The sequence below is a fragment of the Cheilinus undulatus genome, linkage group 20 (genome assembly GCF_018320785.1).
Source record: "Cheilinus undulatus linkage group 20, ASM1832078v1, whole genome shotgun sequence".
Taxonomy (NCBI): domain Eukaryota; kingdom Metazoa; phylum Chordata; class Actinopteri; order Labriformes; family Labridae; genus Cheilinus; species Cheilinus undulatus.
The window spans coordinates 14,178,592-14,197,150 of NC_054884.1; the positions used below are offsets into that span (position 1 = coordinate 14,178,592).

The window sequence follows — 18,559 nt, forward strand, 5'->3', positions numbered from 1 at the left end:
GTGTGTGTGCATCTACCTTTGAATGTATTGACTCTTCTGTTATTTCACAGACCAGTTTGCAGCCTTAATACGGTGCACAGAGGACTGTGCTGTATTCCCTCAGTAAACAAAGGCATGGCTTTATTTATGTCCATCCAGCCTCAGTCGTATTGATGGGACTCAAAGCTCATTTTAGAGATCCAGATCATTTGGCTCAGTTCAGTCATAACAGTCAGTATTTTGGCTCCCAAACAGCTCTTCATTTGGTGACATTTTTGCTTTTTAATGTCTGTTAAACAACAACAAAAAGGAAACCAGCTCTAAAAAAAAGGTGCCAGCTCCCTTTGTTCACATTAAAGAGAGAACTGGCTTCAAAACTCACTCATCACTTTTGTCTGGGATTGAGTTGTCATTTTAATCCAACCAGTACCCTAAAAGTTTTATCTGCCAAAAAGGTGTATTTACTTTTAAAGCATTTTCATGACAACGAGAGGGAGAAAAGCTGTTAAAGTGGTGCTGATAGCCTCGAGCTCATGTCTGAGTTATCCCAATTCATTTTCAGTTTCATAGTCATAGTCATAAGATACCTAGAGCTTTTTGATGTATAATGTCACTTTTTGTTGTCTCATGTGACCACATTAGCTATAGAAATCTAAATCCTGCATTGTAGCAGCATGAAAAGTTGGGTAATTAAACATAGGTATAACGGAAGTTGACTCATTTTGGGAGTCTGTCTCTAGTGGACATTTGAGGAACTACAGCTGTTGGAATTCTGTCTTTGATCATTTAACAGCTTCAGATGCTTTACTCATACATAGTAAAGACCATGATTGTTTCAAGGAGTCAGAAGATCTGTTTGTTTATCACTCAAAGAGCTCTGATAGACACCAGAATCTAAGTTTAATTCTTAAAATCAATGCTGCTCTTTACCTCGTATGTTGTTGCTCTCATCCAAAATCAGAATGGCCTCAGGAATCCTGTGTGAGCACGTGTTTGTGGACCTCTATGAGCACTATGTGTGTCCATCTATTCCTGGGGCTAAAACCTAGTGTGCCAGCTGCCATTAGTAGACTTCATTAATGCTAATAGCTGGGTTTCTCTCTCTCAGTCAGTTTGTTCCATAGTTCATTGACTACGGTTCGTTTAGCTGGGACAGACTGGCTGAAAGCCACAAGCATCCAGGCAAGAAAGGATTAGATTTTACTCTAAATACATACTTTGTGTCACTAGTTCAAAGTTACAGCTGAGGGTGCCCAAAATGCTTTTGGGATTAAAAACATCCATTTTAACGTCTGGCCAGTGTGCACATTCATCTACACAAGCTCAACTTGAGACTAACTAGTGTTTCATCCAAATTCAACAAAAGCCAAATAAAAACTAATAATAATAAACTGACCATTTTTACCCCACATTGTTCTCCACTTTACAAGGTGGCCCTTAAAGATCAACTGGTAAATGTTAAGGCTTTGTTTTGTTCATGCAATTCGGATAACTTTGTCATAAAAAAGAAAAAATTATATCTGCTGACTGACATTTCCAATGGCTAATGTACCCACTACTGACAAGTCTCTCATACTGCAACACTTCAAAAAGTAATGTACTATCCCTTTAAGTTATCTCTTTTTGAATTGCATGTTTGCTTTATCATAAAAATGTCAACCAATCAACAGATCTGTCCTTTTCTAATTTTAAGTCATTGCTAAATGTACAGTGCTTAACAAATTTACTAGACCATCAACCAAAGTAAGGTTTATGCCACAGCTGCCCTAAATTAACAGCACTGGTAATTACCAAAATCATTTTTTATGTTTCTGCAATGGTTAATACGCCAGTATATAGAAGCTCTTTAATCCAAATGATATTTTTAATGCTAAAATATAATTATTATTGTTATCCATGAATTTTCAAATCTACTGATTTACAACAAAGCACATTATTATTTCTTGATTAATATGTCAAATTATAGTTATTTACTTGCATTTCTGAACAGAAAAATTAGTTTTAGTGGTTGAATGTTATGCTTGATTAATTTCTGACTTCTCTATAACAGGGGTAATCGAGTATGTTTGCCTAAGGGCCAGATTTATTCTTGACAGAGTCTGTGGGGGCCAGACTTCCAAATAAAGAAAAATTAAATCTATATTTTGTTCTGATTGACATATTATTTTATTAGTATTTGTATTTTCTTTCAAATCCCAGGAAATTTTTAGGCATTACCAGTGAGATATATCCCAATATATAACACTGTAAACCACAAGGAGACAGGCATGCCCACAGAATTGGCTGGGCTCCTGAAAATCCCGGAGAACTGGCTCTCAACAATTATGATTTAGTACCAATATGAACTCATGTTTGACACTTTTCACTACTTTGCTGCTTCATTCTGCCATTTCTGCAACATTTTGTGCCATGTTTAACCCATTTTTGCTATTTTATCACTCTTTCTCCCACTTTTCTGCAGTTTCTCTACTTTGTCATTGACTATTTTTTCTGTTTTGCCATTTTTAACAAATTTTTGGCATTTTTTCTGATTTTAATCACTTTTTAACCCACTTTCCTGCCTTTTTACTACTTTTCCATTGGCTATTTTTGCACTATTTTGCCACTTTTAAGCCATGTTTGATACTTTTTACCATTTTTGCCTCTATAACCCAACTTTTTGCCATTCCTTCACTCCTTTAAACCACTTTTCTTGCCTGTCTTATCCCTCCTTTTTCCTTTTTTTTGCCTCTTTTTGTCTATTTTTGCTACTTTTCATTACTTTTGTCACCATTTTTGCCACTTTTCACCCATTTTTGATTTACTTTTTGCCCCTCTTATCCTTAAATACTAATGGTTTGCCACATTTTAACCTCTTCTCGCCACTTTTCCTGCAAGTTTTTGTCCCTTTGTGCCACTCCACAACCCATTTGGATCTTATCGCCCATTTTTGCCACTCTTTAACCCCTTTTCACCACTTTATCTGGCCATTTTTGCCAGTTTAAACACATTTTTTAAAATATTTACTACTGGCTGACAATTGAATTTTTGTAAAAACAGATCAAATGTGAAGTCATTCTAAAACTATTTAAATACTAATTGCCTTTGGGTGGATTTAACAGCTGCAGACATTTAAAGCGAAAAGATACTTTTAAAACCACATCATCTTCTTTTACTGCTTTTCTGAATTTAATGATCTTCTGGGGGCTGGACAGGAAGCTCTGGGGGGCCTGATTTGGCCCCTGGGCCGCCAGTTGATGATCAGTGCTCTATAACATGACTTTATCCTCATTTTTATTTCCCAGAGAGCCCATGTGTCAAACTCACAGCTACATTTTGATTCGCTGAGTAAGTAAATGTATTCTAATTCTGTTTTCACTTACTAGAAATAACTGCAAGCTTTGGTTAGCAATCCTACAGGAGGCTTGTTGGATTTTAGGCTGCAGGCAAATTATAATAAGGCTGCCATGTGTAGTCTGCTGTGTGTGCGCTATTTTGTGTACTTGAAGGAGACAGGGTAGCACAGAATGCATTTAAAGGAAGAAAGTGTCGTCCAGTAAGGCAGCATGGCTCATCATTGCTCCAGGGCTGCCTCCGGGGTTTATTAAAACATGGTTCAGTGGCAGCAGTTTCAAAGTTTATTTATCATCTGCGTCTGGCATGTATAGTACAGTTATGTAATCTTTAAAAAAAGCTGGTTTTAGTTATGACTGTGGGTTACAGTGCTGTGAAAAAGTATCTGCTCCCTTCCTGATTTCTTATTTTTTGCATTTTCTCGTACTTAAATGTTTCAAATCATCAAAAAAAAGTCAATATTAGGTAAAAGTCACCCAAGTAAATATAAAATAGAGTTTTTAAGTGATAATTACAAGTCACTAAGAGAAAAAAGCTACCCAAACCTAATAACTGGTTGTGCTACTCATGGTGACAACTGCAAGCAAGTATTTGTGATAACTGGCATTGAGTCTCACATCACTGTAGAGGAATTTTGGCCCACTCTGTCTTGAAGAATTGTCATAATTCAGCCACAAAGAGGGGTATTCCAGCATGAACATCCTGTCAAAGGGCATGCCACAGCATCTCAATCCGATTTAAGTCCAGACTTTGACTAGGCCACTCCAAAGCCTTTATTTCGTTTTTTTAAGCCATTCAGAGGTGGACTTGCTGCTGTTCTTCTACATAATCCAAGTGTGCTTGAGCTCAAGATCATGAACTGATGGCAGGAAATCCTCCTTTAGGATTTCCTGGTGGACAGCAGAGTTCATGGTTTCATTAATCACAGCAAGTCGTCCAGGTCCTGAAGCAGCAATTTAGCCCCAGACCATCACACACCACCACCTTGTTTGATTGTTGGTATGAGGTTCTTTTTATGAAAGTTTAATGCAGTTTAATGTAAAGGGGCGCACAACATCCAAAATGTCCAACTTTTGTCTCATCACTCTCCAGAATATTTTCCCAAAAGTCTTGTGGATCTATGATTATTGCAAATGTGAAACAAGCCTTTGTGTTCTTTAGGTCAGCAGTGGTTTTGGCCTTGGAGCTCTCCCATGGAGGCCATTTTCTTATTGTTTAATCATGAACACTGACCTTAACTGAGTCAAGTGAGGTCTGCAGGTCTTTGGATGTTGTTCTGGGTTCTTTGGAACTTCCTGGATGTCGTTGATTTGCTCTTGGAGTAATTTTCGGTAGGCCGTCTACTGCCGGGAAGGTTCACCAATGTTCCAAGTTTTTACCATTTGTGGATAATGGCTCTGGAGTCTGAAAGCCTTAGATATGGCTTTGTACCCCTTTCCAGACTTAAATATGTCAGTGACATTGTTTCTCATCCGTTTCTGAGTTTCTTTAGATGGCAGCATGATGTGTTGCACTTAGCTTGCTTCACTTTGTCTGTGACAGGTTCTATTTAAGGGATTTCTTGATTCAACAGCTCAGACAATAATCAGGCCTGGGTGTGGCTAGTGAAATTGAACTCAGCTTTCCAAAAATTGAGTTAATCACAGTTAATTCATGATTAAACAAGGGTGGGCAATGATTTTTTTCACATAGGGCCAAGTGAGACAAATGTGCAAAAATAAGACACCAGGAAGGGGGGACATACTCGGTGAGACTTAAAATACTGTGATCATATCTCTAAACTACTCTCTCTCTCTCTCTCTCACTGCTTGTGTGTCACCAGAACAGCACCATCTGAATAACTCGGCTTACGGGCAGTTTGGACAAGGGCTTCCACATCCTCACAGCAACCACAGCACCGTGGGACTCAACAAGTATACCTCCCTGAAAGCTGTGGGTAAGCTGGACATTCTAACACAGACAGAATGATGTAAACACCACCTGACACGGTAACCTTTCGCAGAGCAGGAGCTGTGGAGCTGATCTTTAAGAGGAGAACACACTGATCCTGTTTGGCACTGTGGTGTTATCAGTAATCATGTCAATTGGGATTGATAAAGGATTCTTTATTCAAGGGGAAGAAAATCCAAGGGAACTGTCTGAGACAGATTTTTTGGTATTGGCAAATAAGAAATCAGTGCTTCAGTATTTGAGTCATTGCAGACGGAGCTCTATAATACTTAAATTTCATAAAAGGCAGATTCTGGGGGCAGGAAGAAATTACTGAGACAAACTTGAAAACTGTGAAGCAATGTGTCTGTGAAATCTCTTTACTTTTTCTTTAACTATTCCACATTAATCTTTACTTTACTCCCCAGTCATGGTTCCTGAAATGCATTTTTTATTCTTTCAATAGTTTTGATAGAAGACTCAGATATTTAAAATATGTTTTTCACAACAAGAGTTGTTAAAGGGTTACTTCAACATTTTGGCAAATTCATCCATTGCCATAATTCCTATAGTCTTAGTAATAGATAAGTTACCTTCAGTTGTCGGTGCAAGCTGTTTTTAGATTGCTGCTGCCGAGTTCGGATCTGCTGTGCCAACTCAATGTAAGCAGACGGTATTCCGGCTTTCCCTCATCAAACTCATCAAATACACCATCCAACAACTCCAAAACGCTCTCATGGACAAGTTGTGACCTGTGCATTCACCACGCTATGAAATAATCATGGAACATTACGAGACAGAGATGTTTTAAAGTTAAATGCAAAGCCGGAACTACACTCCAGACATGGCTGCTGCACTGTGTCACTCTGCCCAGTGGTTTACTCAAGAAATAGTTCCGAGTGTTTGCTTCATGCATCGTAATGTTACATAATTATACGTTATTATTTCATAGCGTGGTGAATGTGCAGGTCACTACTTGTCCACAAGAGCGTTTTGGAGTTGTTGGGTCGTGTATTTGATGAGTTTGATGAGGGAAAGCTGGAATACCATCTGCTTACAGTGAGTTGGCACAGCAGGTCCGAACTCGGCAGCAGCCGATCTAAAAACAGCTTGCACTGACAACTGAAGGTAATGAACCTATTACTAAGACTATAGGAATTATGGCAATGGATGAATTTGCCAAAATGTTGAAGTATCCCTTTAAAGGTACAGTTTGTTATTTTCAGAGTAGATGTCAAGTAGAAGTCACACTGTAACAGCAATCTCTCAAACAAAATCCCACAATGCTTGGTGTTCTGACTATTTGCATTTGTTTGCAGGATGGGAGTAAGACTGAAAAATGTATTTTCTTGGTTTGGAAAATGGTGGCATAAAGTCAGCAAATGGTAGCTATTGGTCACTGAACTTAAGAAAGTAATGGACTATCTGGGTGTGTTTATGTTAATGCTTCTGTGCCATAGCTGAGGTCAGTATGCCATTCTACTGGGCTCATTGTCTTTAAAAAAACTTTAGAAATTTTCTACAAACTTTGCAGAAATGTCCACTTTAACTCATGTGTTGAACCGATAAAATTTTGGAAGTCATTGGTAAAAAGAAAGTTATTTGGGCCTCATGCCCATCCTTTTATTTGAATTCTTGAACTTGACATCTTAGGGATGATTTGAATAACCTGGCATGCCAATTAGACTGTTTCATATATCCATTGCATGGGACATATCACATTCATCGGGGAAACCTACCATACAAAGCATTCAGGAAGTGTAGGACTTTTCAAACAATTCTTGGAAGGTGATTGGAAGAATGTTCTGTCACTTTCACTGAGGGCCAATTAGAGCAGTGGTTCCCAATCTAGGGTCTGGGCACCCCATAAGACCCTGTCTGCTCTGACGTTGTCAAAACTAAATGTACATATATATATATATTTCTTTTTAAAAACCATGATTAGAAACATAATGTAGAAACATAATGTATTTGTATGTATTTGTAATGTTAAAGGTGAAAAATAAAGAGAATCTGTTTATTTTTGAGCAAAAAAAGGTCATTTTTTAACAAATGAAGGTCACATTTTTTTTTAGATTATAAAGTCGTATATTTACAAGAACTGAAACTCAGAATTTCAGAGTTTAAAAAATTTGAAATTGACCAAAGAACCTTGAAATTTTCAATTCCTAAACGTCTGGAAACTTACAAATTTCAAGTTTTAAAAGTTGTGAATTTACAACAGCTTTAAGTAAAAATTTACAAGAAACCAAACTGAAAATGGTTAGATTTCAGCCATTCAAAAATTCAATGTTTTGCTTCACATACTGTACATTTACTACAGTTTCTACATTTGAAAAAAAAAAAAAAACCTTGAGAAAAGTTCCACCTTCCTATTCATTATGGGCCAATCAGAGCGACAAGACAAAATCAGGTAGCAGGCATGCACAGCTCCAGTAGACACCTGAGCTCGACAGACAGGGCGCTGCAATACTTTACCATGGAGCAAGATGGCAGAGAAGACTCATGCCAGGGCCAGTCGGGAGAAATGTAAAAGTATCTTTACTGCCAAGATAAGCTTTCAGTGAGGCTCTTTGCTCTTGTTTTAATAAAGAAATGTGGCCCAGCTCTGATAAAACAGCTGCTATATTTCTACATCCGAGCTAATCGCTACATCAGCAACAGCCATGGTTTAAACTGGCTTACAGTACAACTAAACCCTGTACATTAGTATCGCAAACTCCTACCGAAGCAGGTCGGAAGAATTGCAAAAACATCTGCTGTTCTTTGCTCTAGTTTTAATCAAGAATAGTGGTCCGATTCTGATAAAACTGCTGCTATACTATAGCTACATTCTCCTCAAATGATGCTGATTGGTCCAGTCAGTTCTCAGACCAGGCACACCTGCGCAAATGTCTATAACTATACTATAACTCAAGGGTGAATGGATCATTTTTCTGGAGTCATCAGTCAAAGCTTTAACTTTGCAAAGCAGATTGATTGGCCCGTTTCCATTTTTTTTTCACTGACAAAGCCATCTTGCAAAGCTCCCATCTGAACAGTTTGGAAAGTGACAGAACCAATCAGCGTCGAGGGGCAGTACTTTTGGGCACGGCAGAGTCATGATGTAAGCAAGCAGTGAGAAGAGGCCAGTGCAATTATGGCGGAACAGTTTTATCAGAGCTTCATTAAAAGTAGAACAAAGAACAGCACTGGGTTGTTTTCTGTTCAAAAACGACAAAAGTCTACAATCGCCACTCGCCACGGTTTGCATTATGAAGTTCAAGGGTGAATGGAGTTTACTCTTCGTGTTTTGTTGCTCTGATTGGCCTGTAAAGATAAAATGACAGACAGAATGTTCATCCAACCACCCTTTTTTTTTCAAAGGCCCTGCCCTGTCCCAAACACTGTTTATGGGAGGTTTTCTAGATGGACGTGTGAAAACAAATCCATCTGGCGTGTCAGATTATCAAAGGTTGGGGTCAAAATGCTGACCTTTCTATGCTCAAAATGTCTAAGACTAATTCAAGGTATTTCCTGCAAACTTTCCACAAATGTCTACTGTGACTCATGGGATCAACTGATGACATTTTTTATGTCATAGGTCAGAAGTCATGTTCAATGGGCCTTGTGTTCATCTATTTCCTAACATTTCTGTGAATAACAGTATCACAGAAACAACACTTTACTTCATCTTGACCCACAAATGTACTTTCACTGGGCGACAACTGGATAACTTCTAGTTAGTGTTTGGCAAAGGTTGTCTTCCAGTGATAAGCTAAGGCTTAGTCATGGGACGACATTTCATGTTGTGGTGTCACTTTTCATTATGCCTTGTGGACAAATCCAGCATCTACGTATACTGAAGACGTTCATCTCTCTCTTGATGAACAACAAAAAAACTGTTTGATGTATTGAAAGTTTAGAGCAAGGTTAATTTACAGTACATGCACTGACACTGTGTTTCTCTACTTGCCTCCACTGTTTCTCTGCAACCACAGGGTGACGTAATCTTGACGTCTATTGATCTATTGAGTATGAACTTTAAAATAGCACAGAGGCTAGGAAGAGTTTACAGTTGACAGTATCAGATGTGAATACAGATCCATCAAGCATATTAACTTACATTACATTTGTGATGTCCTTTTAGTCATTGCTTTGCTGCTTTTTTTTCCTCTATGTATTTATGATCTTTTAACTTCAAACTTGGAAGCGTGGCTGTGTTTCTGACATGTGATGGTACAAAATGTTTTTATGTCAGCAAAGGCCACACAGGCATGTTGTCCTTGAAAAGTAGGTGTAATAATGTACAGAACATCACACCTCAGGCACCAGGTCAGAAAAAAATCCTCTCCCACCGAGCCGCAGGCAAATCGCTGCTTGTCAAGGTGGATTTTCTTAATCGTCAGTGGAAGGTTAAGAGTGACTAAAGCAACAGCAACACACTGTGTACAGTACTTTTACACATGTGCGAGCGTGTAAGAACAAAGACGTCTGGGAGGTAAGAAGCCTCTCTGAGGGAAAGAGGAGAGTATTTGACCTTTAGCTAGCACCTCTTTAAACTCCATCACTCACTCTGTCTCTACTTGTAAAGATTTCCAGTCTAGTATGGCTTCAATGCCGTTTACAGTCAAATGGGTTTAACAATTTCAAGCAACAAAAGCATTGTCCACCTAAAAAAAATTAAACAATAGGATTTTAAATCCACTCTAAGTTTTCAAAACTGTATCAAAGCTTCATTTGTATGAGTAAATTTTATTCAAATTGAGTAAAATTGTACTCTATGAATATAACATTTGGTCCCAGTCTATGTTATCCTTCTGCTCCTTTTCCATCTGTAGGGAGGAACAACAAATGAAGGGGTTTCGGGTTTTTTTGCTAAATCTAAGTATTAGATTTAGTGTTTTAATATTAAAGAAACAGTTGTGACAAGCATATGTCGAGGATCCAGGAGCAGAATACGGGACGAGGTAGTAAGGATAAAGGAGTGTGTTTCACAAGAACAATACTTCAAACTAGGGCTGGGCAATTAATCGAAAATTAGATTAAATTGCAATATGGCCTGGTGCGATTTTCAAATCACAGAAGGCGCAATATTTCTTCACCCTAAAACTTGCGTCAAAATGCCAATTTTAAAACTTCTTTTGCTGCAGAGATGTTTTAAGTTATTTATCATGCAATCATCCAAGTGGCAGTTTTTTAGAATACTCAACAAAAATCCTTCCTTTTTGTACATTTTTCTCACTAAATATGAGAATGACATAAAAATTACGACTCCCTTCAATACAACAATTCCTATCCAATTTGCAGTATGAATCAAAATCATCAAAATTAGATATTTTTCTAAATTGTTATACCCTGGTTTATCTAATATTGAGTTTGTTGTAATATAGAATGATTTATTGCTTGTGTTTGTTGCAAAAACATAAGATCAGGAACTTAAGAAAAATCACATATCATATCGCAATTGCAATATTGATAGAAAAAAATCGCAATTAGATTATTTTCACGAATTGTTCAGCCCTACTTCAAACCATAGGGAGTGTACTGACTGGCTGAAGCATTGGCAGAGAGACAGAAGCACTGCAGAGCAGGACAAAATAAGTTAGACAAGTTAAAGAACTCTGAAAATTTCTAGCAAAAATCACTGGATCAAAGGTTGGAGAAGAGCCAGGTTACCACACTGGAAGCCGTTGTATACTCTGGCATCTGAATGTTTAACACAAGGTGATTAAAGGATATCTTTAGGGATTTTTAATTACATTGAGTGGCTTAGCTCTACTTGGTTTGACTTTGACTTTACCACCACCACCATGCATCTGATGACGCATCTAGAACTCTTGGCGTTTTGATGATATTAAAAAGCTGCAATGCAGTAAGCACTGTTTTGTTCTACCAGAGGAATAAAAAGGAGAAGCACCCATTGTTTCTCCTTCAAAGTTTCTTCTTCTTCTTCTGTTGGTATTTCAAAGCAGGTATTTCAAAGTTTGGTGAAGCAGTTGCTACTAAGAACGACTGCAAGGGGTCCCCAAATATGACAAACTGCTGTTATGTCACGGCAGTGGAGGAAGGCAGGCGCACTTGGGCCTTTCTCCGGAGCAGGACCGTTCTGGGCATGGCATAGCCGTGGCCAAACTGTGATGAAGAAGTAAATCAGTACGGCTTGGTTTGGATCAGCATGGCCAAAAGTCATAGAGGAAAATCCCCAATCGATTGCCTAGGATTAGCTGCAGCTGCATTGTTTAACAAGCTGCAGCCATGACTGCCCAGTGCTCCTGCCCTCACCAATGAGCCTGCAGTGAGCGAGAGAGAGACACTGTCTCCAACAGAAAAAGAAAAAACCACAACATTGAGTTTATATTAAGTTCTTGCTTGATGTAAACTCAACACTTATCCAGTGTTAATTTTGTCAACCTAAACTATGTCTTAAAATGTTTGTTGACACACTTTTACATGAGAAAGACTAGAATAAGACAAGACAAAAATAGGTCTTTGATGACTAAAACTTACTTAGTTTACATAAGCACCATGACATACACTCAATCACTCACATTTCTCCATTTTCAAATAATATTTTTAACTCTCTTTAAAATTTCCTGTTAAGTCATAATTCAGTACCTGTTAAAGGGTCTCACCTTTGCACCCAGTGAATTCAGAAACCCTTGAAAAACTGATGCAAAATGCATGTTGTTGACAAATGTGTCCTCATCAGCTAATTGCACCATCAGGTTTTGAAGAGGGTGAATCTTGCTGTAATGCTTGTATTTCTAAACTTGAATTAGATTAATCTACCTGTTTAAAAATAACCTTTACAAAAACAGCTGTTGTTGGTGGCCTGTGACTCACTCACTTTTGGACCAAAGATGATGAAAACACACACCGGGACAAGGTTATCGTTCATGTCGCCAGGAAGCTAGCGGCACTGACCTCGGATTTAAGTTTATTTAAATAATTCTTGGTGACATTCATGCTAGCTCATGACACACAAACACACACACGCTACTCACACGTGCAAACTCTGAGCTGAGGGCGAGGGTATTTATAAACCATCATCGCTACATTTTGTCCTTTCATTCTGACACACATATACCTTTACCTCCATATCCATTGCAACCCTCAGTTTCTCCCCGTTTATCGCTCACTCTGCCTTCTGCCCGCTCATACAGCACAGAGGAGGAGTGCTGCTCATGTTCACCTGAGGGGAAACACCAATTGGAAATACATAAATCACCAGCTTTCCCCTTTGATCTTCTTCAAACCCTCCCTCTCCTCCTGACTGTCCTCCACCTCCTTCTCATTTTCTCTCTGTCTTATCTTTTACACTCGTTATTAACAAACACTTTTTTAATTTTATGGACAAAAATATCTTCAATTTAGAGAAAATGTGAGCCTTTTTTCTGCATCTGTGAGCGAACATTTAATATTCCCAAAGAGTTTACTTTTCTTCATTATTTTGTCCTGCAGCGTGTCTTCTTTTTATTAAAAAGTTGGAACATTGTACAAATGTAAATGAAAAACTGAAGTACTGATTTGTAAAACATCGAAACCAAATATTTAGCAGCACAAAGATAACTTCTCAGGAGTAAAATTGCAACGTAAGGCACACAGTTATTGAGAAACTTGAATAATAATAATTCTTGAATAATTGCTTTATTTTCAGCACAGTCTTTCACAGAAACTCCTCGTCCTTACTCAGCCTTACTGAAATGCTTTTTCTTCACCCAATCATGTTGTTACAGCAGCCTACACACTAGTGCTAATTTAGGCAGCTATTTTAAATGTAGTCTCAGTCTTCAGATTAAAATGATCTTTAGTTTTAGTCCCATTTTGGTCATTTTAACCTTTATAGTTTTAGTCTAGTTTTAGTTGATATAAAAGGCCACAGACAGGGGCCTGATCACAGCCCTAAATCTAAAACTAGTCTACATGTCAACTCTTTGAATCAACAGAAAAGTTAACTTTAAAATACTTTTGACATCATGAATTTGCATAAAACTCCCTCCATCATTGACTTCAATTTGCCAGATCTACATTTATGTCCACTTTTCCATCACAAAGTTAAACAGCTTTAGATTTCATGTTAAAGACAAAAAGCAGAACCTGAAGAGGCAAGCTCATTAGAGCGTTCAATACCGAATACTTCCAATGGGGTACACCGCACTTTGTCACAGCATGGTAGTGTTGCTTCAAATTGTGCGCTGCTGTTTTGCACTTATATTCTTTTTTCTTAACAGCAAATTACAAGCAGATGTTAGGCAGAAACTTAAGTTTGCATTTAACTTGCATTTTATTTTATCTGTGTTAACTTTAGCAGCTACTTTTGCATCTACAGTTGTCTTGAGGCCTCTGCACTGAGTCCATTTTTTTTGTATGGAAATTTTGCATGTTGAAAAGAAAAACAAGCTCAACTTGTTCTATTCCTGTTTACACACAGACACTGAAACTTTCATCCGCTATTACTTCTTTTTCAGAACAGGTTCCATTTTTGGTTTTGGTTTTGGGTTTTTTTTTTGTTTTTTTTTTGCGTCTTTTCAAGTCATTTTAACAGGAGATTGAGGATTCAGAACTGCGTTTGCTGCTCCCTTCTTACTCACTCACCCCTCCCTTGCACTGAAACCTCACCTTAGACTCTGATTTGCCCTTATATTATGTGGATTTCAACCATGGAACATAGTCAGTGGTGACAAAGATTGTAGTCACAGCCACATAATGAAGACTGAATGTTTGAGTATGTGTATGATTTGTATGAGTTGCTCTCAGTCTCTCTTACTTGGCACAGCATTATGACACCAGAGCTGCAGTCCTGTGAAGCTTTCTGTCAAGATGGACAGACTCGATGTGTTTTGTTAGGGAGTGAAGGAGAAACAGAATCATATTCAGTCTTTTTTTCTCTTAGAAACAATTTGCCACCTGTATCATTTTTTGCAGCAAATGAAAATAAGCAATACACATCAGACTCAGTGTGCAGGGTTCATGTACGTGACCGGATATCAGCATGAAAGGGGATTTAGTGATAAATCACTTTTGTGCACTGGTATATGATATAAATGTTTTTCATTATCATGAGGTGAAAACACATGAGAAAACAGTGAATGTGCATTACTGTCCCTCTTGTACAGATACATTTATTGGAGAACGAGGCGGTATACAGGCAAGGTTTAGTTGCACTGGAAGCAGGTAGTAATGGCTGCCACCAGTGTAGCAATAAGCGCAGATGTAGCTATAGTATAACGGTAGTTTAATTAGACCTGGACAGCATTTCTTTATTGGAAGCAGAGCAAAGAACTGCATTGAATCTTGCTCATGGCATTAAAGATGTTTTTCACTCTTCTCCCGACCTGCTTCAGCATGAGTTTGGGATAGTTACAGGTGTGGTTAAATTATACCATATGCCAGTGTACAATGGTTGCTGGTGGAGTGATTAGCTAAGATGTAGCTACAGTGGCAGTCTTATCCAAACTGGGCTACATTTTTTTTATTAAAATTTGAGCAAAGAACCAGACCGAAAGCTCTTCATAGCAGAAAAGAGGTTTTTGCACTTCTTTCACTGGCCTTGGCATGAGTTTTATCTACCAACAAGCTCAACCCTTCAAAAAACTTCAACAGCGCCTGCCTGCCTGCCTGCTGAGTTTATGTAATGTACCAGAACTGCACATGCCTATAACCTCATTCTGTCTCATCACTCTGATTTGGTTTATGATGAATGTGACAGAACATTCGTCCAATCACCTTCCAAGAAATGTTTGAAAAGTCGTGCCCTACCCAACACTTTATATGGATTACTGTAGATTAATGAAAAATATATCCCATGCAGTAGACATATGAAACTTCCTGCTGTATAACAACTGACACAATGTATATGTCTTGTAATGAAACTGCCTCAACTTTTATGTTCATCAGTAAATTATTTTACAATATTGGTACTCACTGTGAATGTGTGAAACTACAGACAGCATTTGATATAATGGTAAAAAAAAATCTTCATAGCTTCAGACTATGATGTTTTGACTGCTGCTTCTGCATTGTTCCCCCTCAGCAACTAACTCAGGAAGATTTCAGGGGCGGTCACTTATTTGGAAAAGTGTTTTTTTCCCCCTGCAAGCATTCAGCATATAGACAAACATATCTGATGAAAATCACCAAAGTAACATTTCTAGTTCAATGGAAACTGCTTCAACAGTATGAGAGTGACTAAAAACAGCAAACATTACCTAACATTAGCCACGTTAAGCTACAGGCCACACCAGACCAAGTGAGCTGAAGCAGCAGAGCCCCTCAGTGTATTAAATTAAGCAAGTGTTGGTTTTACTGCTTAAGCATTCAAGTTTCCATTAGCAGGAAGAAAAAAACTGTACCGTCTTCTCTAAAAGTTCCAGAGTCTCCCTTTAAAACTTTTGAAAATACTTAGCTGGTTAAGAGAAGGGGACGCTGCCGACAGTTTGGAGCCGGGAGGTCCTCATAAATGCATCAGGGATTAAGTGTGATTCAGTCTTCTGTGTTCCTAAAATGACAGACTCTGTGTTTGCACATTGGCAGTTCATTTTAGGCTATTTCTGTGGTGACTCACTGCTGCATCAGACTGTGACAAATTGAAAATGACTCTAAAGTATAAACAAGTTTAAAGAGGCTGAAAATAGAACGTGTTTACTTAACCGGCCTAATTGTAAAGGGTTATAAACATAGCAGACTACAGTAAATTAAAGGATTATTTTTGTTAATCCTAACTTTTAGCTTCGTTTGTGTCTTTGGCTATAATTACTATATGAAATGAAAACATTATAATCCTTAAAGTAATTGATGAGATTATAACTTTTTGAGGGTGACATAAACGTTAGCGTAGCTTAAATAAGCGGCTCCTCATTGCAGTTTCACCCACTGTTTTGTGAAGAACCAAGATTTACATTGTGCCCACTGCCATGATTCTTTCTGCAGCAAGAAGAGGAAATATGTGGATAAATATGATAGGATCTGGCCTTAAGATATAAAGTGTAACAGTCAGTGCCAATGGCTTCTTAATTAGCTTTCTGATTACATAATTAAACCCAGCGGCTTATGTTAGAGGTAAAGGCTACAGTAAAAAAGCTACAATGTCTTGAGGGGCATATCAAAATCATACATATCAATGGCGAGAAAGAAAAATAATTGTCATCTTAGTTCAATGTGCACCATGCCAAGTGGAAAATAAGCATTTAGAAGTTAAAAAAAAAACATTGGTTTTAACTTTTATAACTGCCTTGGAATCTGGCCTGAGGCCCTTTACTGCATGTCTCTCCCCCACTCTTGGCCTTGTTTCCAACTCTATCCACCGTTCTTCTCTAATAAAGACACAAAATGCCCAAAGATAAATTTTCAAAATACTGATGTAGCCAACATATTTGTCACTAAAACATTTAATCATTCAACTTTTCTCCATGGAAGTCAAAGAGGCTGAGAGCAAGATGTTTTTGATCCCATCTGCCTCAGCGTGCATTTTACCAGATCACACTACAATGTGACAGCCAAATGTCTTGAAAACAAAAAGGATTATCTAAAACACACTGACATTGTCTCAGGTCTAGAGGGTGTACGTACACAAAAAAATTATATCTGGTCTAAGTGGATTTAAAAGTTGGGAATAAAAAAAATCCATGCCCTAGAAATAAAAATTCTTAATGAGAAACTAGACCACCGGGACACTTTGTATTCCAAATCTTGACAGTTGTATACAAAGTATTTAAATTCAATATTTTATGCTGGATACATACAAATTTACTGCCATGTATTGGTTAAAAATTGGCTACTGCAGATGTTTGCTTTTGGCTGATCTGGTAGCATGCGATCTGTGTGGTTCCAGCTTTCATCACCACATTGACCACCCACTTTTCACCTGCCATGGTACTGAAAGTTAATTTCCCCATTCAAATCCTCTGTAGTAAAAAAACAACTTCATTAACTTCAGCAGTGAAATAGATAATTATTGCAAAGGAGGGTTAAGTTGTTGCCATGGTTAACTGGTCTTATAAAAAAATGTTTGGTTTGTTTCTCAAATGAATTTAAGCTAGTGTAGTTTTTAATAATGACTTCCTTTGGGATTCAGCCTCAAGTGGCCATTAGAGGAACTGCAATTTTATTGAAAGAATTCAATGAGATGCTGATGAAGAACAAACGAGAGCACACAAGTCACTTAATGCAAATCTAAAAGGTACAAAGGACTTACATTTTCATCAGTCAAAAGGTAGGATCATTGACTGATGTAAACAAGGTGCACAATGAAACTTAACAATAAGTGACTTGTGCTCCAGTTTCTTCTTTGAATTGCCCAGGTCAGCAGATCATTGAGTCATCCTTTAGACATCAATGGTCCTGTCCTGACAGCACTGAACTCCACCTGTGGATGGGCTGAAGAGCAAAAGACTCTTGTTTTACAATTAACTGGAATAAATATTAATGCAGTTAACTTCACTGATAACTCACTGATAAATGTTTCGTTCAGATGTTACTCTTTAACAGTCACTGAACTCACATACTTCTGTTTTCATTCCAGCTCACAGCGCATCTAAGAGCTACTACAAGAGCTTCCCACTCATGGACTTCTCCCATTACCAGCCAGTGGCGCCTCCTGCTTTCCAGCCTGTGCCCGTACAGCCCAAAGAGAAGTCCTACATGCACCAGCATGTGTCAGCGCACCACGACCTCCAAGCCCCACTCTCCATCTCTATCCCACCCAGCCATCTGGAGCACCCGCACATTCCCAAAACCACCACGCACCCAATGCTCTCGACCTCGGCCTTCAGAGCCTGGGAGCCGTCCGCCCGACATGTCCACAGGCAGACCTCTGCCCCTGCACACACTACCTCCTCCTCCTCCATGCACAGCTCCAGCCGCAGACAGTTCTACTCGACCCGCAGGCAGCAGAGCATAGAGAACATGCCGGACCTCTTTAGCCAGCCCTACGGGGGGATGTATCGAGGAGCCAGGGAGGGGGCAAGGCATGGGCAGCATGGTCAGGGACAGCATCTTTCTCAACATCCATCTCAACCATCCTACTACCACCACACAAGACAAAAGAGCTACTCCACCCACAGTACGACTGAAGTGACTGTCTAAGGGCCACAGCTTCACAGAGCAGCTTACTGCAATGTTTAAAACACTATTAAGTCTCAGTGCCAGAGTTTGGGACAGTTTTCCCAAATGATGAGACCTTCTAATTTACTCGATGAAAAGGGAAGCGTACGAAAGTGGAGATTAAAGGGAAAACAGCAAAGAATCACCACTCAAAGATCCTTTGTTAGGAAATCTAACAAGGTTGCTTAAAACCACTCTCAGGCTCCAAAACAACCGTCACCGATGTTCGACATCT

The 18,559-nt window shown here is 38.6% G+C and overlaps 1 protein-coding gene across 1 annotated transcript in view; it reads left to right on the forward strand.

Moving 5' to 3' along the window:
• shisa8b (shisa family member 8b) overlaps positions 1-18,306 on the forward strand; it is a 58,681-nt gene extending 40,375 nt beyond the window's left edge. The window contains exons 4-5 of the mRNA XM_041816528.1: positions 5,135-5,248; positions 17,744-18,306. Coding sequence (XP_041672462.1) covers positions 5,135-5,248; positions 17,744-18,306 — 677 coding nt within the window. The remainder of the gene's footprint in view (positions 1-5,134; positions 5,249-17,743) is intronic.
• The last annotated feature ends 253 nt before the right edge of the window (positions 18,307-18,559 follow it).